At 31.8% G+C, this 25420-nt stretch overlaps 2 protein-coding genes across 5 annotated transcripts; both read left to right on the plus strand.

Moving 5' to 3' along the window:
- Positions 1–4110: 4110 nt before the first annotated feature.
- Positions 4111–8455, plus strand: LOC126705100 (uncharacterized). The gene is made up of 4 exons (XM_050404050.1): positions 4111–4729; positions 4871–5265; positions 7632–7767; positions 8331–8455. The coding sequence occupies exons 1-4, from the start codon at positions 4111–4113 to the stop codon at positions 8453–8455; spliced, it is 1275 nt and encodes a 424-aa protein (XP_050260007.1).
- Positions 8456–9549: 1094 nt separating this feature from the next.
- LOC126706575 (putative inactive disease susceptibility protein LOV1) lies at positions 9550–24922 on the plus strand. Of its 4 annotated transcripts, XM_050406105.1 has the most exons (6): positions 9550–9750; positions 15283–17246; positions 17535–18246; positions 24244–24269; positions 24345–24406; positions 24601–24922. In XM_050406105.1, the coding sequence occupies exons 1-3, from the start codon at positions 9555–9557 to the stop codon at positions 18174–18176; spliced, it is 2802 nt and encodes a 933-aa protein (XP_050262062.1). In that variant the 5' UTR covers positions 9550–9554; the 3' UTR covers positions 18177–18246; positions 24244–24269; positions 24345–24406; positions 24601–24922. The 4 variants fall into 4 exon arrangements, with proteins under 4 accessions (XP_050262062.1, XP_050262061.1, XP_050262063.1 ...); XM_050406104.1 differs by having other exon boundaries at positions 24244–24406; XM_050406106.1 differs by having other exon boundaries at positions 15283–17102; positions 24244–24406.
- Positions 24923–25420: the final 498 nt, after the last annotated feature.

A 25420-nucleotide genomic window follows, 5' to 3' on the forward strand; every position in this document is an offset into this window, starting at 1 on the left:
CTTAATATAGTCTACTTATTCTTAAAAACAAAACAAAACAAATGAAAATATTAGGCTGTGGGAATTACTCTATCCGACAATCTTCTCTGTTGCTCTGGCCAGGACAAGTCAAAACAAGAATTTCTTATTATATGCTGTGGGAATTACTTCATGTTTAGGCAAAAGAATTTTTTGAGATACATTTTGAGTCCATGCTGTGGGAATTATTTCTTATTACTTCATGTGCATGTGTTTGATGAGGGCTCACATTTTGAGTTTGGCAAATTTGCTAGAGAGATACATTGACAAAGTTTAGTAATGATATATTTTGTTGTAATTAACAAACCAGAACAAGCAGTCTCCATATCTATTTAGAGCATGGACTCAAGGAATTATTCATCATTCATTGATCTCGTACGGGGGAATATTAATCTTGAGGATGAAATTTTCGATGTATCTTAAAGTAGTCCCCTGTTAGTCGAAGATTCTCCAGTGAATGATGAAGCTGCCACTTCTAAGAAAAAACAAGCACGTGGTGTCAACTTCAGTGTTGAGGAAGATAAGCTGCTTGTAGCAGCATGGCTCAATACCAGTGTTGATCCTGTGTATGGTAATGAGCAACATAAAACAACATTTTATGGTAAAGTTGCCAAATACTTTATGGACCAAAAGACTGATTCTACACATAGTGTTGCATCCCTAACAACCCGATGGGGAACAATTAATAGGGAAACAGTTAAATTTGTTGGGTCCTTAGCTAAAATTGAAGCAAAGAATGAAAGTGGAACCACGGCTCATGACAAGGTATAAATTTTGCAATGGTCTTTAATTTTTTTAGGTTTACAACACAAATGAATTGTTTAAAGAAACTAATTATATTATATTTATTTAATTTTTTTTAGATTGAGAAAGCAAAGGAATTGTTTAAAGAAATTCACGGTTCCGTTTTTCAATTTGAACATTGTTGGCTAATCTTGAAGGATTATCAAAAGTGGGCATCTACTATGCCTAGGGGAAATTCAAGAAAAGAAATGCCTTAAACTCCAGATTTAATAGATCAAGGAATGGGGGTTGATGGCATTATGGATTTCGAGAGGCCAATAGGTAGAAAAGCTGAAAAGGCTAATCGAAAAAGAAAAGATGATGGGAAAGATATTGCAACGCAATATTTGAAAAAGAAAATGAAAGTTCTTGAAGAAGGTTGTGTAGCCGAAAAAGAGAGAATACGTATCAAAGCGGAAAAGGTTCACTTGCAAAAGTTGAAAGAGAATGAAAGAATTATGATGCTAGACACAAGTGGCATGAATGAAGACCAAAAAGCTTTTTATGATGGACTCAAAAAGGAAATCCTTGCAAAACAAAGATCAAGTCATTCGTTGGGTTGATGATGTTGGTGATATCTTGTTCCAACCTTATTTTGGTAGTAACTAATTCTAGGCCGTGATATGTATTTTGTGGCATTTTTTGGTTGTAGCTGACTTTAGGCCTTGATATGTATTTTGTGATCTTACCAAAAGGTCTTGACTCTTTTATTATGTAATTTTGTTGTAAATTCTAGTAGGCCACTGTCATGTAAGTAATCCTAACATTTTAGCTTATATAAAATGTTATGTATTTTCCATTTTGTTATGGTTTGAGTATTTGCCATGGAATTTCTGCTATTGACTTATTATTATTAGTTTATGGTTTTTTGATTGTCAATTGGTAAGTTGCAAAAGGTCGTAAAAGAATATGAGATTGATTCAGTTTTATTTATTTATTTTTAACTTCTAAAAACTAAGCAGTGGTAAATCTCCCTTTTTCCCCTAATTAGATTTTCAGATTTTCACCTGAAAATCTGAAAGAAAACCTAAAAAAGAAAAGAAAAAAAAAAAGTAACCACTCGATTCCACACAACCTGTCCATGGTTCATGGTTCATAGTTCTGTTTGAGAACACAAAAAGAAGGAAAAATAAAATTAGAAGTATGATAATGTTTTACCAAAAAAAACATTTGTGTTTCATATTGTTAAACAAAACTAATAAAAGAATGGATGTTACTGTCAGCATGCCTTTTAGAGTTTTCCAGAAGAACACCAAATTGGACCCCATCCCATGTGGAATTGAAAATACTTTCTACCTAGTTGCTTGATAAAGAAAGAATAAAGAATTAGGTTTGAACTACAACCCACGTGACAGACTAGTCCTTAATTTTTTTTTTTTTAAATTATAAATAAGTTTGACCATTTTATGTACTGGATTTGGACTGTAATGCCTGGAATGGACCTAAATAAGGGAATCTTACTAAGATAATAAGTCTGTACTCTATTTAAACCTATTAAAAAAAAAAATCTAGGACTTGATTTAAAGAACCTGGAGTTCCGTATTGTTTTACTGTTTGCTAACTTTAGTAATAAAATTTCTATTGGAATTTTCTTCTAAATGCTGATTTCAGTTAACTCTAGGTGACGAGTCACAGGTTTTGTTCTCTCTTACTTGGTGTTGACTCCAAGCAAGGCTAGGTGTTGATTCCTGAGTTTGTTTTATTTTCTTCTCTTGTTGAAGTGGTGCTACATCAGTTTTTGTATCAAAGCTTGTTCTTATACATAATTCTATCTAGATTTGTTGTTCTTTGTGTGATAATGTCTAGACTTGATGTTTGTTTATTTATGATTGGAGCTCTGGAGAGCTGCCTCTTATTAATATTACCTCTCTAGTGATATTTTGGATTGTATGTTAGAGCAAAAATATGTACATTTTGAAAATAAATTATGTTAGTTTGAGGGATTGGAGAGTGTGTTTCTGGTAGTTGTTCTAATGGCCATTGATTATGAATCATATCCCTAGAACAACTTTGAAAACTAGGATTCAATGTCTAGGGAGGTTAGAGTGAGTGAAACTGATGTGCTGTGATAGACATACCAAGTTCAAGCTTTCATATTGAGATTAGATTTGGCTACCAGATTTGACCTATTGTGTTGTGCATGTTTTTTTTTTTTTTTTAATATTTTTATTATTAAAAGGATTTGGGACGTTGTTTTGGACATGTGCTTGATGAAAAGGGAAGTTGGTGACCTGTGTTATGAGTAGTTTTTTGCAACATGTTGCTAATGTTAGATAACCTCTCATAGCATTGTGGATTTATATATGTAGAACTCACATATACTATAAGAGAGAAATTTCATGAGCTAATGTTAGATAACCTCACTTTCTGAACTCCCCACTAGTTGAGCTACTATAGGTCTCTACAAAACAATAGTCAAAAGATAAAATGAATCAAATCTATATGGGGGCTAGTTTTCTAAACAACTATAATTTTGGAAATATAGTCTATGTCTCTGAAATAATTTGTGCGAGTTTGAATGAGAAGTGCACAGATTTTTATGTAATAAAGGTCCTCTTTTTTTTTTTTTTTTTTTTTTGGGGTTCTTTTTGGTGTATTCTCCTTGAACACAAAATTGTTTTCTTTCCTTTTCTTGATAGTCAAAAGTAAGCAATATAGAGCATTTTGAAAGTGTGCAACTAAGCTGATAAAATGTAATGCTTACACATTTCAACGCTTAGGGAAAATATCATTGGCTGCATATGTCACTTTCAGAGTATCTGGTACCTATTGCTTGATTGGTAGAATTGTGTCATACAGTAAAATACCACTAAGTTGCTATAAAGTACAATAAGAAAAGTTATTATTAGTTACATCAAGATAAGGTTTTATCAGTAAATAGAGCTAGTAAGTGTTTTATGTTTGGTTTTCCATTTAATTCTATAGCTGCGTTGAGATGCTTGCTTAATTTTTAGCTTATTACTTTACGGTCTTCTACGAAGAAAATGATTTAAATGGCCAAGGACTTCCTGGCATCTTTAAATGGGATTTCTATCTTTAGTGATGGTGTTTACTATATATGGCAAAAGAAAAAGTTTTACTAGTTGCTCATGAACAAGTTTTACTAGTTGAGCTTGTTTGATAAGAAAATAAACCAACGTTTAACATATAATTGAATTTGTTAATGATTTGAACTCAACTTATGTTCGAAATAAATTTAAATGAATATTCCTAAATTTTTAATGCTTACTTGTTTTGTTTACATTCCTACAAAATATATGGCATCTATATTGATAATTGCTTTCTAATGTTTTCTTATAATTTATCTCCATGGGTTGTTCTTTTTTTCGTAAATTGCTTGATGATGACTCAGATGAAGATGAGATAATTATAAAACTTCTCACGGGTTCGACACCACAACGTAAGCATCGTCGGTATATCGAACGTAATCATTTGGCAAGCCATAGAAGGCTTTATGATGACTACTTTGCCGAAGAACCTGTATATCCTCCCAACTTATTTCAAAGGAGATTTCGAATGAGACGTTCTCTTTTTCTCCGAATCTTATCTAGGGTAGAAGCTCATGAACCTTACTTTACCCAAAAAAGAAATGCTGCCAAAAAGCTTGGTCTATCTCCCCTTCAAAAGATGACCGCTGCACTTAGGATGCTTACTTATGGAGTAGCAGCTGATTTTATGGATGAATATGTGAGAATAGCAGAAACCACTGCAATAACTAGTTTGAAAAAATTTGTTGTAGCAGTGGTTGCAATTTTTTCAGAGGAATACTTGAGGTCACCAAACAATGAAGACATCGCTAGATTGTTAGCCCATGGCCAAAACCGTGGATTTCCAGGCATGTTGGGAAGTATTAATTGCATGCATTGGAAATGGAAAAATTGTCCAACTGCATGGAAAGGGATGTATTGTGGTCATATTCGTGAGCCAAGTATTATTTTGGAAGCAGTGGCTTCATATGATCTTTGGATATGACACTCATTTTTTGGGTTACCTGGATCAAACAATGATATTAACGTGTTGGAGCGGTCTCATGTATTTTCTGAACTTGCACAAGGACGTGCTCCTGCAGTTAATTACTCAATTAATGGTGATGATTACACAATGGGATATTATCTTGCCGATGGCATATATCCACAATGGTCAACATTTGTGAAGACAATCCCAAGGCCACTATTAGCAAAAAGAAAATTATTTGCAAAAGCTCAGGAGGCATATAGGAAGGATGTAGAGCGTGCATTTGGAGTGCTTCAAGCACGATTTGCTATTGTACGTGGACCTGCACGGTTTTTCTATCATGAAACACTACATGACATTATGAAAGCGTGCATAATTCTTCATAACATGATTATTGAAGATGAGCGAGATGAAGCTGAAGCAATGGACTTAGATTATGAACAAATTGATGAGATTTCATGTACACCAATGTCACGTGAGCCAACAAATGAATTTACGGAATTCATTCAAGTTCATCAATGCATTAGGGATCGAGAAGCTCATTCTCAACTCCAAATGAATCTCGTTGAGCATTTATGGCAATTACAAGGAGAGTCATGAAAACTTTTGGTTTTGTTTATTTGTCTCATTTTCTTTATGGAGTTGCCATTAAAACTTTTGATTTGATTTATTTGTTTCATTTTGTTTTTATGAAGCTACCATTAAAACTCATTGGCTATGTTGTTTTGTTATGTTAAGTTTAGTATTAGCCAATTGTTTTGTTGTGTTAAATTTAAGTACTATTTGTCATCAAGGAAGTGACAAGCTCAATTATATTTAATTCAATAGGTTTTGTGTGAGTTAATGTTATTGGATATGAGTTATTTGCGTAAGTTATTTGTGTGAGTTAATGTTATTATATATGAGTTATTTGAGTTATTGGATATGACAGGTTCTAAGTATTTGAGTTAAAATGTTATTGGATATGAGTTGTTTGAGTTATTGGATATGACAAGTTCTAAGTTATTTGAGTTATTGGATATGACAGGTTCTAAGTATTTGAGTTAAAAATATGATAGTTGAATTAAGAGTATTTTCAGTTTTCAGAATTTTGTTATGCATGTAATACTGTGGCTGATGCTCACAATTGGCCAAACTTTGTACAGGGCAGTAGGTGTGGCTGGATTAAATCCCAGCTGACATTGCACCTCTAGTTTCATTTGATGCCCATTGAGGTTCTCTCAATAAAGTCCAGGCTGGCTGGTTTCTAAAAAAAAAAAAAGAATTAAGAGTATTGTTTCAAGCCCAGCAGGCTGGCCGGTTTCTTAAAAAAAAAAAAAATTAACAATATTGTTTGAAGCCCAGGCAGGTTGGTCGGATTCTTAAAAAAAAAAATATATATATATATATATATATATATATATTGAAGAGTATTGTTTGAAGCCCAAGCAGGCTGGCCGGTTTCTTAAAAAAAAAAAAAAATTAACAGTTTTGTTTGAAGCCCAGGTAGGCTGGCCGGTTTCTACCCAAAAAAAAATAATAATTAAGAGTTTTGTTTGAAATGTTACCGTTGAAATTTGAAAGAGAATGGAAATGTTACCGTTGGAGCAAATAATAAAGAAAGGATAAAATAAGAATTAAAATATAATATTTAAATGAAGTTGTAAAAATATAGAACATCTGATAAATGAGATGTTGTAAAATGATGTGATAAAATGGCATAATATTTACAACGGTTGCTACGGATGCTCTTATAAATTTAATCCAAAGCCCTTTATCTTTGGCACTGGCATTTGATTTGACACAAAATTGTCAGATAGAAAGACGAAGAAAACACAAATTCTAAAAACTACTTTTTTTTCTATTTTCATTTTGGGTTCGGTAAAGTAAAGCAGAATTACTTTAAATTGAAAATTGAAAATTTTAAAAATAAACTTTAAATTTCAAATATTAAATAAAAAAGTAAAAAAAAAAAGTTAAAATTAAAAAATGAAAGTGATAAAAATTGATGTGAGTAGGTGTGGTGTAATTGTTTGGTAAAAATTGATGTGAGCGGGTGTAATTGCACCCGGATCCAGATTGGAAAATTTGGATACGGTTGACCGTTGACGAAAAGAAAGAAGATCGAATTAAGTGGAATGAAATTATAACAATATAAAATATAATTATAAAATAATGTTCACGACTTGTTTATAATTATGCTGTAAGGCTTGAAGCATTTTCCTCTCTCTCTCCAACAGCTTGCATATAGCAAGCTGTATATAACCATATTCAAGTTATGTAACTATTATCACGGATCCAAGTGAATTCTTAGAACACTTACAACAGTGGTGCTAAAAAGCTATATTTATATATTTTAACTTTCCATGTACAAAAAAAAGCCCCAACAGTGGGGCTATAGTTTTTTTTTAGCTGATACGGTACAGTGCACATCTATTTATAGATGTGCACTGTAGATGTGAGAAAAAAAATATATAATTTTTTATTCTGCCGGCTCCTTTTTTTATTCATTCTTTATCACCGTCCCTCTCTCATCTCTCTGTGAACTCATCACTCTCTCATTCACTCTCTGAACTCGTCTCTCTCATTCACTCTCCGGTCTTTCAAGCTCGTCAACGTCGCCGACCCATGAAGCTCGACTCATCCTCATCTCTGAACTCATCTCTCTCATTCACTCTCCAGTCTCTCAAGCTCGTCAACGTCGCCGACCCATGAAGCTCGACTCATCCTCATCTCTGAACTCATCTCTCTCATTCACTCTCCAGTCTCTCAAGCTCGTCAACGTCGACTCGTCCACCTGAAGCTCACTCCGGTACAACTTGCTTCTTCTTTTTTTCTTTTTTCTTTTTTCCTTTTATCAAATCCGGTCTCATTCACTCTCTCTATTTCACTGTCAGCTCTCATCTCAAGCCTCTCAAGCTCACTCTCTCAACGTCGCCGGCCCGACCATCGTCAACGTCGCCGCCATCGTCAAGTTCAGACCCACGCCGCCGATCTGCCTCGACGCACTTCTCTTCCGCCGATACACTTCAGGTCAGTCTCTGTCTTCTTCATGTGGATGCTTTGGGTTTTTGATTTGGGTATACTCTTCCGCCGATCCCCTTTTGGGTTTTTGATTTGGATCCACTTCATGTGGATGTCTCTGTTTTTTATTTTTGATATATGATTTTTTATTGTCGTTCTGGATTATTGGCTTGGTGATTTTGGTAGATTATTTTGGTAGATTGATGATGATTATGGTTTGGTAAGTGTGAGTGATGATGATGATGATTAATGTTCTTGATGGATGAATAAGGTAGTTTTTCATTGATGATGATGATGATTATGGATATTGTGATATGGTGTGCTCTGATTTGGGTGGATTTTGTTGGATATGTTCTGTTGCACAAAACTAGAAACAGAGCACACATTTCTTGTGGTCATTTTAATGAGAAATTGTTAGTTTGGTTTTGAGTTTTGATATAAATGTACGGTTGGGGATTTTCTGTGTGCAGGGAAGTTTTGAGTTTTGGTATGCATAATCATGTTCTATTAATATAATTCTAAGTACTTTAAGTTTTGATATAAATGTAAGTTTGGGAATTTTCTGTGTGCAGGGAAGTTTAGAAGAGTCGGTGGCGGTATTTTAGAATTTTCTGTGGCAACGGTGGCGGTAGAAGAGTCGGCGGTGGCGACGGTAGCGGTGGCAGTTGCAGGTGGTTGTAATTGTTGTTTATTGTAATGGATATATTATTTTATTGTAGTTGATATATTATTTTATTGTGATATTTATATTATTTTATTGTGTTGAAAGCTAAAATAGATTCACTACTGCAGCATGTGTGTAGGTAAAATAGATAAAGTAACTTTTGGTGGAGTTAAAAAGCTAAAATTTTAGCTCCACTGTTGCGAATGCTCTTACAAAGAGAGTGTATTTTCTTGCAAAGTCTGAAGTAACATCCAAAGTCCCTATTCATCTTCTTTCTGGTGAAGAGTAATGGCTGTGTCTGTTGTGTCCGGTGTGGTGACAAGGCTTGGTAACTTGCTCGCACAAGAAGCAATATACTTGTCCGGTGTGAGTGACAAAGCTCAAGAGTTACAAACTGAGCTTACACGGATACAATGCTTTTTAAAAGATGCAGATGAGAGGCAGAATGAATCAGCATTTGTAAAGAATAGCATTGCAGAAATGAAAGATCTTGCTTATGATGCAGAAGATGTCATTGCGACTTATGCCCTCACAGTTGCATCCAGAAGGGGAAGAGGCATACAAAAGGTCCTAAAGAGGTGCGCTTGCATCTTGGATGAAGGAATTACGGTGCATCAGGTTGGGTCAAAGATTGATGCTATGAAGACGAGAATTTCTAATTTGAAACAGAGTTTTCAAGAATATGGCATAATAAGTGAATCAACTCTGTCTAAAAAAAAAAAAAGAGAATCAACAATGCAAGCAGGTGGGTCCAGTTCTTCGAATGAGAGGGAACGAGAGCAAAGGCAAACATTTTCTCATCTTGAAGATCATGTTGTTGGGTTTGACGTTGATCTAAAGAAATTGGTGGACTTTTTGGTGGAAGGAGGGGAAGACAAGAGAGTTGCTTCCATATGTGGTACTGGTGGTCTGGGAAAGACCACTCTTGCCAAGATGGTTTATAACCACCCTGAAGTCAATAAGTATTTTCACTACTGCGCTTGGGTATGTATCTCACAAAGACCTGTTTGGGAAGAAATTATGAATAACCTCTCTCAATCTCTAAAGGTTCAAATTAACGGGTGGAGTGATGCAGAACTTGTCAGGGAACTTCGTCAAGCTCAGGAAAAGAATAATTGTTTGATTGTTCTAGATGATATTTGGAAAATTGAGGATTGGAACATTTTGCATGAAGTCTTTCCAAAAAAAAAGTAAGATATTACTTACCTCTCGTAATAGGGATGTGGCTTTGCATGTGGATCCTAGAGGTTTTCATCTTGAACTGCGGTGCCTAAATCCTGAAAGCAGTTGGAAATTGTTTGAAAAGCTGGCAATATCTTGGAGATCAGGTACAAGTAAAATCTAGTACTACCATTTTAAATTTTCTTTTCTGGAAATATTAATTTGAAAAAAAATTTCTTTTCGTTTTTCAAATTAATTTGGTGAAAAAGAAGAGTAACTCAAGGTGTTACAGGCATAAAACATATTTAAGGCATGTTTGATAGACTATAACAGACAAAACAAGTAATTAATAAAAGAATTTAAATGACAAAATAAACTATAAATTTTTAATATTAAATTTTGCTAGATCTAAAGGAAAACATATAAGTGTGTGTGCATGTTTTTTCCTCTAATATCAATCTTTATTTGGAACTTTTGAATGTAGAAAGTAGAAACTTAATCCCAAAATTATGAACAAAATGTTGCCTCAAGGAAAAATAAAGGGTCTTATTTCAATTTGATTTGGTATGGCTAACTTGCATTTAATGACATTAAAACATAAAACTTCAATATGACGAATAAAAGATAGAGAAAGGTTTCTTTAAAATATTTGAACAAGTGTACGAAAATGCTGGTTATATAATTTTAACAAAAGATAAATTAATGCATATAAACCCGTTAAAACCCATTCGGCAAACTTTAATTTTAAATCTTTCTCCAAAAAAAAAAACTTTAATTTTAAATTGTGTAAATAATTCTTGTCACTCCAGACATAAAATTGATAGATGGACGAGCTTAAAGTTCATATTTAAATTAGATGCAAACCAACTAATGATAATTCCAGAAACGGAATACTAACGCACATAAAATGATATTAAATTTTTTTTAAGTAAGTTAAATTGGATTTTAAATTAATTTGTGAAATTGATATGGCCAAGCGCCTCTAGATGGACCACCATATATTAGTATACTCCATAAAGTAGGGCTATTGGCACAATAGTTTTACAACAATTTCACAACAAAGTTAAGATGATAAGTTGTTACTAGTTTCCATCTTGGTCCATTACTTATATCACAGATATCACATATTTACCTACAATTAACAGCTTGTAAGAGATAGTACAAACTTTAGTTCGTGGGTTCAAAAAGAAAGATATAATTTTGTTTTTTTGTTTTTTTGTTTTTTTTTTTTTTTGTTTTGAGCCCCTAAAATAAAAATTTGAACATCTTGACTCCCAAAACTTATTTATTTATTTTTTTTCAAGCCTAGTTGAAATAAGTTTAAATATAATCATCTTAACAATTTATTCTTGCTAATAAAGTTATAATTAATTTATACTTTTGATTGAATTGATGAGTAGAGTGGCTAAATTTGATTGCGCTTTTAATTTGTTATTTGTTAAGTGGGAATTGGGACGTGGGGTGCCGGTCAGCTAGTTAGTGGTTTGCAAAATGTTTACAATAAAAGTCAATTAAACAATTGTACAAGAGGTGATTCTAAAATAACCTAAGGGTTCCCCTGCAAGGTTCGTCCACCGGGGGTGAGTCAAGGCCTAAGAAAAAAAAAATTAGACGAGGATTATGGGACATTTTAGTGATTGAGTGAAGTCAAAAGCGAATGATAACACAACAAAAATTTTCTTAATACAATTTCAAAGACCGATTGTTGTCAAAGTTAAGTTGAATTGTTAAATAAGATAATTGTAAAAAGTAAAGACATAAACTAATAGAAAAAAATATTATAAGCAATAATAATTAAAGGTCACTTAACAACAACAATTAATATGTTAATTGTATTTTTTAAATCTGAGATAGAAATCCTACTCTAACTTAATTTAAGCGAATAAGCGTATATGTGAGTGAATCTTCCTCCTAAAGACTTGAACCCCCAATCAATTGTTCCACCCCTCCCCACCCAAAAAATAATTTGTACTTGTGAAGTGATCATCACATCAAAGTTATAGTTTATATTTTATTCTCTTGCTAGCACTATAGACAAATTTGTAATAAGGAAACCATATAGACCACAAGATTCACCTCCCATGCATGATTCATCTTCTTACTGACATCTACAGAAAAAATTTCGGGAGCGGCCACTACAGCTTGTCACCTAAACTTTGTTGTTAAATTGTTGTAAAAATGTAGCTCATAGCTTTATTCTATTTTTATAAGCGCGCGCGCACACACAGAGGAGAGGGAAAGAGACTTCAACACAAAAGCACACCATATACTCCACTAAAAAACCATGGTAAACACACACTACTTGATAACCTACACAATGCTTATTCTAGTTTAACACAGTATATATGGTCTTCTTCTATTTTTGTATGATGGTAATTGATAAGCATTTATTATGATTTATTGTATATGGAATTATATGTTTAGGAATTTGACATTTATTAGGTTTATATTTGTATATGGAACTATATATTCTTCCATTTAAAAAAAATATGATGTACTAATATTCTAATAAAGGATTATAATATAAAATATAATTTTATTACAAATATATGACATTGAGAATGGTGAGATTTAAAAAACTTATATGGCATAATATTATGAGGTGAGACTAAAGTCAAACGACTTTGGTTGTATATACATTGTCCGATAACATTTTTATCTTATACTCTTCATATTTGAAAATTTTAAGATGATTAAAAATTAATAACTATGTCATCTATGATATGTTTAAATTTCAAGTTTTTATATTTCAAAACTATGCATATAGCTAAATTCATAAATCAAGTAGTAAACAATAGTAGATTGGAAAGAAATTTTTTATGCATGTTAAGAACATAGAGAGAATATAATGTAACGGTTCAATTGTCGAAATATTAATTCCATAAAAAGTTAGTAAGTAGTGTACATTATTCAGAGTTACACAAAATTATTTGAATCCCACTCCATATATAAAGCAAAAAGATATATATATATATATATATATATAGATAGATAGATAGATAGATAGGTAGACGTAGTGGCAGAGCTTAGATTTGATTTTAGAGGAGGCAAAAATTACATTTTACACTCACATTTACATATGTACATGTGTACATATATATATATATATATATATATATAGTATTTGAGAGTTGAGCCTGAGATTGACTTGAGAAACAACAATGTGCATTCTCAAAAAAAAAAAAAAAAGGCAATGAACATTGTAATATGTACGGAGCATAAAATGGAAATTTGTCTTATGTCAAAATTAGTTTTCCAATTTATAACTCACAAAGAGGAAAAAAAGTACTGAATGTTAAATCGAATCATTGTTTGAAATTGGCATCAATTTTAAATCTTTAAGAAAATATGAACTATAATAAGACCATGACTTTTTTATTTTTATTTTTCATTTATAAAGAATAGTTGCACTTCAAAGCCTATATATTAGCAAATTAAATGATCGATTTGATTTGCAACAAAAGTAATCTCAATCTTACAAATGTTTGACAATTTTTTTTTTCCACCCCCTTCCTATGAATGATTTCTTATCATTATTTTTCCAAACTTAGTTTCCTTTGTGAAGTTATTTTCTTCTTTGAACAAATCATCAGTATTTTAATTGAATGTTCTATCAATATGAAATAAATGCAAGTTAGATATATATAACCTATTTCATGAGCTCAAAATTGATAATGAAGATTGGAGATTAAAGTACGGATCAGAAGATTGTGGGATGTTTACAATCTAAAAAATAATGAAGTCATTAATCTTTATATGTTTTTATTTCTTAGAAGAACATTTTTTTTTTTTTTTTGTGTAAACCTTAGAAGAACATGTTAGATACACATGCAATGATATATTTTTAAATATCAATTTTTTTTTTCTTTTTTGGGTTTAAATTACTGATTGATTGCTGAAATCATGGTTATATACGGCAATTACATACCTGCAAATTTAAATATGCATTTGTTCATCACTTTACGAAAACATTAAAAGAATACCATATTTATGACATTAAAAAAAATTTTGGTGTTACTCCTAATACTTAAAATCGTCTTTGTATAATATTTAATTATAAATTTACAAATATATAATACCCATTCAACGCACAGGTCTAATATATATATATATATATATATAAAAGTAGGAATCTCAGCCACAGTTGTTAAAGGGAATTATTTTAATTATAGGGTTTCAGTTAACTCAACTGATAAAATATCTTATGGTTAAATAATAGATCTAGAGTTCAGTTCTCACCTAAACCAAAAACTGATAGGTGTCTTAGTCTATAAGTTAAAACTTGAAACTCTATAAATAAAAAAAAACAATTATTTTAATTGAGTCTTCAACCTAATTCAAATTTTCATTTATGTTAATGTATTAATTATTTGTCACATGTTAACGGGGTAATACATTTATTTTTATGCATTGTATATTTACAGATGGTGCATCAATTTTTTTATATTAAAAGGATTTATTTGAAATACTTATTATCAAAGACAAAAACATAGTTTCGTTGGAGTTTTGACATTCTTCCTTATGTTTAATTGCTTTGAAATACACACACACACACACATCTGTGGAATAACTTTAAGTAATAGTACAATACTCAATAATTTTTTTAAAATTGATATATTAAAATTTGTATGTTAGATTATATGTTCTCTAGTTTCTTAAGATGCATGCCACATTTTTTGTGAATCAAATTTTGCTTATAATTCAATGCATAAACTCATTTTTTATATATAATTTTATTACTAAAAATAACTTGAAATTAAAACAATTTATAGATGAAGTTGTAATTGATCTCAAATCATCTTAATTATTTTGATACCTAGAGGGTGAAAGAAAATAAAAAATCCAATGTTAGGTTTTTCTGAATTTGTATCCTATAAAATAATATTAAGAGATGTAAAATTTCTTAAATTTATATTTAATATAACTTTTTTTACATGTCCCCCAAAAAACTTTTTTTTACATAAATATCTGGTATAACTTGAACCCTATATATAGGAAAATTCTTAAGTACACTTGAAGTATAGTGAAATGATGCCCCCTCTTTTCACATTCATAGTGGACCCACAACAAATTTAATAAGTAGACTCCACCATGAATGTGAGGAAAAAAGAGAATTATCGTCATTTAGCCTTCCATTGTTCCACTTCACCAAAACTTGCATTGATGTTAATGCATTTATTAACTTTCATGTGCTAAACGGTTAAAAGCATTAATTTATGTGTACTAAATATTTACAAATTGTGCATTAGTTATTTATATAAAAAAACTAATTCATAATAAGTATTTTAGAAAAATATTATTTGGAATATGATATTCTGCTTTGACGAACAATGGAAACCAAAAATATAATAATAATAATAATAATAATAATAATGGTAACAACAGCACCAATAGCAACAACTGCAATAAAAGTGTAAAAATCATTTTGTTCTTCTATTTATCATGATATTTTTATGGATTTACTAAAGTTCTATGTTCATAATTATAGTTTATTAATCTAAAAAATTTATATTTCTAAACTCTTGTAATGACATGTAATGTGTGTATATGCGGGAAGGGGGAGCAAAGTTACCCAAGTTGTTCATCTCTAGGCTTTCAAGTCTTAAAATATAGTTTCATTTTATTATTTTAGTTGCTGATGTTGTGGTCCTCATTCTTCAAGAATAACAAAATTGTTTTGTTTGTTGATGGCTTTCCAGACTCTATGACCAAAACTATTATGGAGAAGTTAGGAAAAGAAATGATTCAATATTGTGGGGGTTTACCATTAGCCATCACTATACTGGGAAGTCTTTTAGCAACAAAGCAAACACAGGATGAATGGGAGGAGGTGCATAAACATATCAAACCATACCTTTACGAAGAGCAAAACTTACTAATCAACAAGGTATTAGCTTTAAGTTATAATGATTTACCTTCCCACTTGAAACCATGCTTTCTTTATTTAGGCAATTTTCCAAAGGATCTTGAGATTTCGACAAAAATATTGATTCGAATGTGGATGGGAGAAGGTTTTATATCAAAAATTCAACACAGTGGAGGGAGAGAGGATACAATGGATGATGTGGGACATCGATATTTAAGGGAGCTAGTGCAGAGAAGCATGGTTTTGGTGGGTAAAAAGACCTCCCTTGGAAGGATTAAAACTTGTCAAATGCATGATCTTATGCGAGACTTCTGCATATCAAAAGTTGAAGAGGAAAATTTTCTCCATTTTACCGATACTCTTTCCATGAAACAACGTAAAGAACAAATCGGTAAAGTTCGAAGACTTGCTATAGTTTCGGAATCAGGTGACAATTCCATCAAGGGAATTAAATTCAATAAATATCCTTACCTAAGGTCTCTTCTCTACTTTCAACCTCAGCATGATGAATCTTATTTTAAAGAGTCCTGTTTCAAGAAATTCAAGTTGGTTAGAGTCTTACATCTAGAATATTTTAAAAACCACCAAAGAAAATTACCTAAAGACATTGGATTTCTCATCCACTTGAGATATTTATCTCTCAAAGATAGCAATGTAACTAAGGTTCCATCATCTGTTGGCAATTTGAGGTGCTTGGAGACACTGGATTTGCGGATCAACTTCTCCCCATCACATTGTTGCATTTTACTGGACTACATTTACCCACATACTAATTTATTGGACTCCCTCTCCAAACCGAGAGTGCCAAATGTGTTTAAGTATATGAAACAATTGAAGCATCTTTATTTACCCAGGGATTATAGTGTATGTGGTATGTTGGAACTGGGTAATCTTTGCTATTTGCAAACATTGGTGAATGTTCAGCCCAAAACCATCAAAATTCCCACATGGTTCAAACTCAATTGTCTACGGGTTCTTAAAGTAAGGACTAATAAAGAAGCCCAAGATGCAATACAAATGCTAATATCAAGATCAAGGTGTCCGTATATAGAAAAGCTAAATCTATATTACCCTGTAAAGAAGCTTCCAAAAGCTCACCAATTTTCTCCAAATCTTGCCAAGTTGACCTTATCGGAGACTAACCTTGAGGAAGATCCAATGGCAACATTAGAGAAGTTGCCAAACTTAAAAATCCTCCGCCTTTTCTCTAGCGCCTTTGAAGGGAAGAATATGGTTTGTTCTAAAAGTGGATTTTCTCAACTTCAATCTATTGTGCTTTCTTCTTTATTGAATCTTGAGGAGTGGAGGGTGGAGGAAGGAGCCATGCCTAGTCTCAGTCATTTGGAAATTAAAGATTGCAACCTAAAGAAGTGGAGGGTAGAGAAAGGAGCCGTGCCCACAATCAATCATTTAGAAATTACAGTTTACAATCTAGAGGAGTGGAAGGTAGAGGAAGGAGCCATGCCTAGTCTCAGTCATTTGAAAATTAAAAATTGTATCCTAAAGGAGTGGATGGTGGAGAAAGGAGCCATGACATGTCTTAGTAATTTGGAAATTAAAGATTGTAGCCTAAAGGAGTGGAGGGTGGAGAAAGGAGCCATGAACAGTCTCAGTAATTTGGTAATTAAAGGTTGCATCCTAGAGGGTGGGAAGGTGGAGGAAGGAGCCATGACCAATCTCAATAATTTGGAAATTCATGATTGCACCCTAAAGGAGTGGAGGGTGGAGAAAGGAGCCATGACCATGACCGATCTCAGTAAATTGGTAATTAGAAATTGCACCCTGGAGGGGTGGAAGGTGGAGGAAGGAGCCATGACCAATCTCAATAATTTGGAAATTAATGATTGCACCCTAAAGGAGTGGACGGTGGAGAAAGGAGCCATGACCATGACCAATCTGAGTAAATTGGTAATTAGAAATTGCACCCTGGAGGGGTGGAAGGTGGAGGAAGGAGCCATGACCAATCTCAATAATTTGGTAATTCATGATTGCACCCTAAAGGAGTGGAGGGTGGAGAAAGGAGCCATGACCATGACCGATCTGAGTAAATTGGTAATTAGAAATTGCACCCTAGAGGGGTGGAAGGTGGAGGAAGGAGCCATGACCAATCTCAATAATTTGGTAATTCATGATTGCACCCTAAAGGAGTGGAGGGTGGAGAAAGGAGCCATGACCATGACCGATCTCAGTAAATTGGTAATTAGAAATTGCACCCTGGAGGGGTGGAAGGTGGAGGAAGGAGCCATGACCAATCTCAATAATTTGGTAATTCATGATTGCACCCTAAAGGAGTGGAGGGTGGAGAAAGGAGCCATGACCATGACCGATCTCAGTAAATTGGTAATTAGAAATTGCACCCTGGAGGGGTGGAAGGTGGAGGAAGGAGCCATGACCAATCTCAATAATTTGGAAATTAATGATTGCACCCTAAAGGAGTGGAGGGTGGAGAAAGGAGCCATGACCATGACCGATCTCAGTAAATTGGTAATTAGAAATTGCACCCTGGAGGGGTGGAAGGTGGAGGAAGGAGCCATGACCAATCTCAATAATTTGGAAATTAATGATTGCACCCTAAAGGAGTGGAGGGTGGAGAAAGGAGCCGTGACCAATCTCAGTAATTTCCTAATTAACAATTGTACCATGACTGACTGCGAGGTAGGAGCCATGCCCAGTTCCGATCATTGTGAAATTATAGGTTGCAGTGGATTGATGACGATTTCTAATTGATTGAGGTCATAAGTCACAACCCTCATTGCTTGACAAAGGAGGACGGAAATGATGATCTTTGGCTAACAAGGTACAACAATAAATTCTTGCACTTGCATTTTGATAAATTTTATGGCACTTCTTTTCATCTAAATATCTCTATCCAATTAATTCCAAATTTACCCGATAATATTGAGCAAATATTTCACTAAAGTAAGGGTAATTCTTCTTTTGATTAGAATGAAGCTCTTATCTATTCTTTTCCACAATTTACACACTTATTTATTAGTTTTTGATCCCACAACTTATCTCTCCATTATATTTACAACTAGTCATTAACCTGTGCAATGCACAGAAACTAATAAAAATGAAATCTAAAGAAATAGTGTTAATTTTTAAATATTTCAACTTGGACCACTTGTTCTAATAAAATTTTTTAAACAATCCTATTTTTAAGAAGCCAAAAAATAAATTGAACCGAAAGGAAATTTAGTTTGATAAAATGTTCACCAAGCAAGTCTTGCCATTTCCTTGAAAAGGGGTAGAATGGTGTAGTAAAATTTCTACATATAATAATTTAAATATAAAAAGTAATATAATGTAACGCATGAGCCAAGTGTGAATCCTTTATCTAGATGTTCATGAATCAAAATAAATAATAAGACTAGTATTTGACCCTCTCTAATTTGACCCATGTACTATGTAATGATTTTACCAACTAAAGTAATTTTTGCATATTTTAAGTCCAAAACATAGCACCTATCTACTTATTAAGAAAAAAATAGCACCTATCTAAAACATGTTCAATTTGACATTTCAATATTTTCACTAAGTGTATTCATAAGTAAAGACTATTTCTTGCTCATATTCCTTTTGGAAGTTATAGGGATTTGATTTTACTGAATTTTCCTTTTTCTCGTAGTTGGTTATAAGTACAACGGATCTATATATTACTAAAAGCTGAAACGTAGCAATTAATGTTGCTATGCTCAGGTTGAGCCATATCAGCTGTCATGTTATTACTATTCTTTTTCCTGAATTTGTCTTACAATTTAAAATTAGTTTTCTTAAATTTAAACATACTAATAAAAAGAAAATAACTCCCAACCCTTTGTGTTTCACTTTAGATGGCAGCTCTTTGTGTTCTACAGTTACAATTTTAAACAGCAACCCTTTGTGTTCCACGGTTACAATCTCAAACGGCAACCCTTTGTGTTCTCCAGACTTTGGCTTTCTAACTCCTTCATCTTTTCTTCTCCTCACACTATATTAATACTGAAAAGTTGGATGATTCAGTTTAGGTATCTCTAAATCTCAGTTGCTCTTGACCTCTATTCTTGTGGCTGCTTGCATAATAGTTCAATGTAAGGATTAGATTAATAGTGTTGTTCTTTTTTATTGCTGTTTTTTTTTTCTTTTTTAATTTTGTTACTACCTCTTTTCTGTTGTGGGTCATATATGCGTTTTTATGTATTTAGGTTGGGTATTTGTCTGATATATGATTGTTTGTTTCTATGTTTAAAATTGATTTGGTTTTTTTTTTTTTTTTTTAATGTTTGAGACGGTAACATTATTTGTTTATTTTGTGTAATTCATGTAATAGAGTTTTAGTAGTTAGAAAATTGAATGATGGAGTTTTAGTAGTAATCGTGTCTATAGAAATTCAATTGAATGATGCAATTCGTACCTGCAAAAATTCAATTTGCTAAGGTATTTTAGTAGTTAGCAAATTGAATTATGGAGTTTTAAAGTCAATACTATACTCAAAACATGATACTTCTCCTTTTTTCTTGGTCTCCTCATTTAAGTGAATCCATCCTTAATCATTGAAATCAATTTAAAATTTCTTCTATTAGCTTTGATTGTACTCTTGGCTATATATCATAAAAGACTTTTTTTTTTTTATATAATCTTTTTATGGTAATTATTGTCATTTTTGTTGTAGTTGAATCAATATAAGATTATGATAGATATGCATGATTAGTAGTTGTTGCATCTTCATTATTATCACAAGTTTAAGATAGAGATTACCCACATCAATAGTTGCTGCGTCTTCTTCATTGCCAAATTCGATCATCTTGACAAATCTTTCATTTATCTGATTGTACAACATGTATTTATTTACTTATGGATTCTATTTGATTGTAAGATTTTTATGTCTTTTGGCATAAATTAACTAGCTAGTAAGCTAGCCAAACCGCTTGCTTCTTCAGTTTTTTTAATCTTTTACTTTGCCTCCAACACTATCGTAATTTTGTCTCTTTAATGGCATGTTTTGTCTCCATCGCTATATATATATATATATATATATATTGTTTTGTAGGATCCAAGCAAGAAAGAGTTTAAGATGATTGCTATGTTATTCTCTCAAATTTTTTACAGCATGAACAACTTGCGGTATTGAAATAATTACAGAATATTTTATATTAATAGTTATTTGTTAATAGGAGTTTGACAACTTTAGAATATGAAAAGTTTTAGGTTAAATGGGTAACAATTTTAATTTTGTTAATTTTTGCTTTCTAAATTACTAAAATCAATAGCAGCAGGTTTCTATTTGTTAATGTTGCTATGCTTAGGTTGAACCACATCAGCTGCTATGTTATTACCATTCTTTTTCCTGAATTTGTCCTACACTTAAAACTAATTTTCTTAAATTTAAAAATACTAATAAAAAGAAAATAATTCCTAACCCTTTGTGTTCCACGGTTGTAATTTTTGATGGCAAACTTTTGTGTTCTACGGTTACAATTTTAAACAGCAACCCTTTGTGTTCCACAGTTACAATCTCTAAGAATAACGACATGGGTAACAACTTTAATTTTGTTAATTTTTGCTTTCTAAATTACTAATAGTGATTTATCATGTTAAATTGATAGTTTATTTGTATATTATTCAGCTACAATGTTGTAATGTTATTATTTTTCTTTCTAATTTGTGAGGTTTAATTTAAAGTATTTCGAATAAGTCATCTGAAATAAAATTCAATACAAAAAGAAATATTGTTAGGGACTCTGTAAGGCTAAGGGGAGCTTGAAGATAATATAAGTTTTGGCCTCATATAATATACTTATATTGTGAGCTTCAGTTGCTACAAGTAGTATTGTAGTAACTTAGATATGAAACTCTAGATGTAATACAAACAGCTAAGGGTAATGACATTCACTAATATTTGTCTTTTAATTTAAATGGTATTTTGCATAATTGCTTTGCATTCATTTGATTTTAATTTCAGTAAATTTTCCGTGCATCGCACGGGTTAGCGACTAGTTTTGTATTAAATTTCAGCCCAAATTTATACTATTTCTACTCCTAGAATCCCTCATAGTCTTTGTCATCAAATCAACCATTTCATTTTTTATTTATACTTTTTTTTAGAAGATCAAATAGCATACACTAAGATTGTTGTTAGATTACCATAACATGAACAGTATCTAATAACCATATCTCAAAACTGAATAATGTCAAAACTTGGAACACAAATAGGACATAAAACAAACACATACACAGAACAAAAACACACAGATTGTTTACTCATGAATCGAGATTCCAAAAGCTCAAACATGTAAAATCCACCAAAATAAACATCACAAATTAATGCATAAAACCATGAAAGCAAAAACTCCAAACTCTTATGAGTCTGAACTAAAAAGCATCCAAAACACCACAAAGAGCAATGAAGTCTAGAAACACAGCATGTCATCAAAATATATTATATACATCAGTACAAAAGACTTTCCTACCCAAAGTAGGTTACAAACTGTCACGTTTTACAATCAAAATTTATTGCAAGTTGGACTACAAATTTGGGTATACATAACAAAGTATGTTTTCTTATATGTTCACAAACTTATATACTTCTTCAAGAAAATATTCAAATATTAAAATGTCATTAAAATGTATAACAATAAAGAAACATTAGATCCAGACGAAGTTTACATATAAAAAGAACTTAAGTAATACATGAATATTAACAGAAGTTCAAAGCCCTATAAAAACTCAAATATATTAAAACAATACACCAATATAAGAAGTTCAAGTGGTTTGTTCTATCTGGGTACAAAGTTAAAAATAACCTCCAACTTTTTATAGCTTATCTATACCTTCAGGTGCTTTAATTTGTCCAGAAGTCTCTCATCGAGCTCTCTGGTCCGTTCAACCTCACCCTTTAATATTTCAAAATTAATGTATGTCTATCATTAAACAAATAAATGTATTATTATTACCAATTTTCTCAAAATCAACATAGTCAACATTCTTTAAAAAAAATGCCAAAGCTTTATTACAATCTAGTCAAATTGTAATATTAGTAACCTTAAATATGGTCATCACATCTACAAAATTTTGATATATAAAGTGACAAAATTAATCAAACTATAAGACGGCCCCTATATAGGTCACAAAAATAAATTAAAGAAGGAATATATGTTGTACATTTTGAGTACTTTGTTTTTTGTGAAATTTGAAAGAGAGATGAGAGTAAGATAATGGAATATCCAGTTGTGGTCTGTAATCAACCATAGAAACAAATATTAGAGTATAGAATCAATCTTATCAGAAGATAAGTTTTCACTTATGCAAACTTGAACGCAAAGACCAAGTACAAGTTCAGTACCATTGCCACCACCAAATCAGTAAAAATCTCCGATGTAAGACCACATTCATGGAACTGCAATTTTTGTTTATTTATTTTTTTACGAATATGCTTTTAAAAACACCAAGTCACCTCTAAATCAAACTCAAATTCACTGAACCAACAATTCATTCTCGATTATAAATTAAAAATTTGATGAGAAAATCCCAAACTCTAATCTCAATGCACAAACCCACCAAGAAATGAATCGTAAACAAACCAAACCTACTTATCAGTTTCCCCTAAACTTTCAAATACATAATCTTAAAGGTCATTGTAGTTCAATTTTATAGAAAAAAATATAGAAGGATTCCAACTTGGTTTATATTAGAATCTACAAATCCCAAATGGAGCCCTATAAGAATTAGAGTCTAAAACTTTCTGTTAAGATTAAGTTTCATATTCTTCCAAGGTTAGAAAAAGTTATTTTATGAGGAGATAGAAATAGGGATTTACCACCAAACTTTCTATAGGTTACCCAGCCAAACTGTCATGGATTTCAATAATAACTTTTTCTGTTTTATCTACAAAGAAACTATATTGGATTTGCTGGAATTCTCATTTAAGTTCATCCAACGGAGATGGCGTGGTTGAACAAAAACATACAACACAGATATTACCCAACATATACTCAATGCTGCGACTCTAACAACAAAAACAAATCAAGAATTAATTTTTTTTTAACAAAAATACTCACCCCATCTTCATCACCGGGGCAATATAACCTAGGATAGTATGCAATATAACCTAGGGTAGTACAATTTTTTTTTTCAATTTCAATTTCAAAGAGATGGAGAGTCATACTTGCATCAACAAAAAACTTTAAAAAAAATCAAAATTTTAGAATTAAGATATAAAAGAAAACAATTAGTGTAGAAAGAAAAAGCATGATACAAAGAATCAGAGGTAAAAAATAGGTTCATGGATCAATGTCTACACAGGAACTTAAAAAACAAAAACAGAGAATTTAAATTGTCAATTTAATTGACTGTGAAAAAGAGAAAGAAAATCTCTTTGTTCTAATTAAATCATTTATTGTTGCAGGGAAGAGAATGTCTTAGATGGGAGGAGATTGCAAAACTGTGTTTGTTTCAAAATAAAAAATAAAATACAACACAAATTAATGATGTGGAAAATTGTGGAGCTTGCAAAGCTAACGTGTCAAAATTTTAAAAAATCAACAAAAAGTCAAAGGTTTTGGATAAATTATACACTTATTTGCCACTATTATTAACAGTTTATTCTTTCTTTTTCTCCCTCATTTTTTTTTGGGGGGGGTGGGGGTGGGGGTGGGGGTTTGGGGTTCTTCTACTTTCTCTCATTCCTGCATAAATAGATATTGGTTGATGGTGTAAATATAGTTCTAAATGTTACATGTCTACAGAATATTCCATTTTAATTTTAATTTTTTTTTTTATAAATGTTTTGGGCTTAATCATTCTGTGTCTTTTACAGGTGAAATCATGCATGGTCTACAACTGGTACGAGTTGATGTATGTTATACAACTTGAAGATTTTGATTGCACAGATTCATTAAACATATTCTTTGATGCCAGTGTGTAGTGACGTAAAGAATTGTTTGTTTGGTGATGGTACTTTGTATTGATGTAAACAATTGGTATGGGCTTAATCATACTATTTTTTTTCTTTTTTGGGTCCTTCTACTTTCTTTTCATTCCTACAGCATAAATATATTGGTTGATGGTGTAAATATAGTTCTAAATGTTACTTTAATGAATTCATGTCTATATAATATTTGATTTCATTTTAATTAGTTTTGAGCTTAATCATTCTGCTTCGGTTTTTTGGCAGGTGAAATCATCCATGGTCAGCAATCGGTACGGGTTGGTGTCAGTTATACAATTTAAAGGATATGATTGCACAGACTCATTAAACATATTCTCTAATGCCTATGTGTAGTGATGTAAGGAATTGTTTGTTTGGTGATAGTACTCTATATTGTGATATTTTGTTGGGTGGTTGTTTGCATTAGTGTGTTTTTTTTAGTGTTGCTTTCTTGTTTTGCTTTGTTGGCTTTGCTATTATTGCACTCTTTGTATTTTGTTGAATAAAAGAAAACCAATGTATTATTGGATGAGAAAATAATTCTTTATTTAATCTGGGATTTCTCATATTTCTTCAGGATATGTTTATCTCATAGTATTTTAGATGTATGTTGCTTATAGTGAAGCTAATTAAGTCTATCCTTTTGTTAAGCAGTAGCATAGTATCTTATTAAGCAAGGAATATCAATTAGCATGGATGGAAATTGCTGGTTGATAATCAGAACACTATAAATTCAACATCATTCATAATCAAAGTAATTATTATGAAGGAATTCAGTCGTTCTTATAATAGTTTATATAGTTCTAGTTTATGTGAATTTGAGCTGTAAAATGCTTCTTGTAAACTAGAAGATGAGGTTCTTATACTATTGTGATTAGTGGGGTATCATATCCATTGCATATGGAGGACACTTTTTTATTATTTTTTTGTTGAGAGTAGTATCAAATGATTAATTATGTTATCAATTTCTCAATATACCCATAATTAATGTTTTAGGCAAGCCTTGCACTGATAACTATATTGGAGTTCTATTTCTTTGCAAACATTTGTGTTTTTAACGTTATTA

Source organism: Quercus robur, chromosome 11 (assembly GCF_932294415.1).
Source record: "Quercus robur chromosome 11, dhQueRobu3.1, whole genome shotgun sequence".
NCBI lineage: Eukaryota > Viridiplantae > Streptophyta > Magnoliopsida > Fagales > Fagaceae > Quercus > Quercus robur.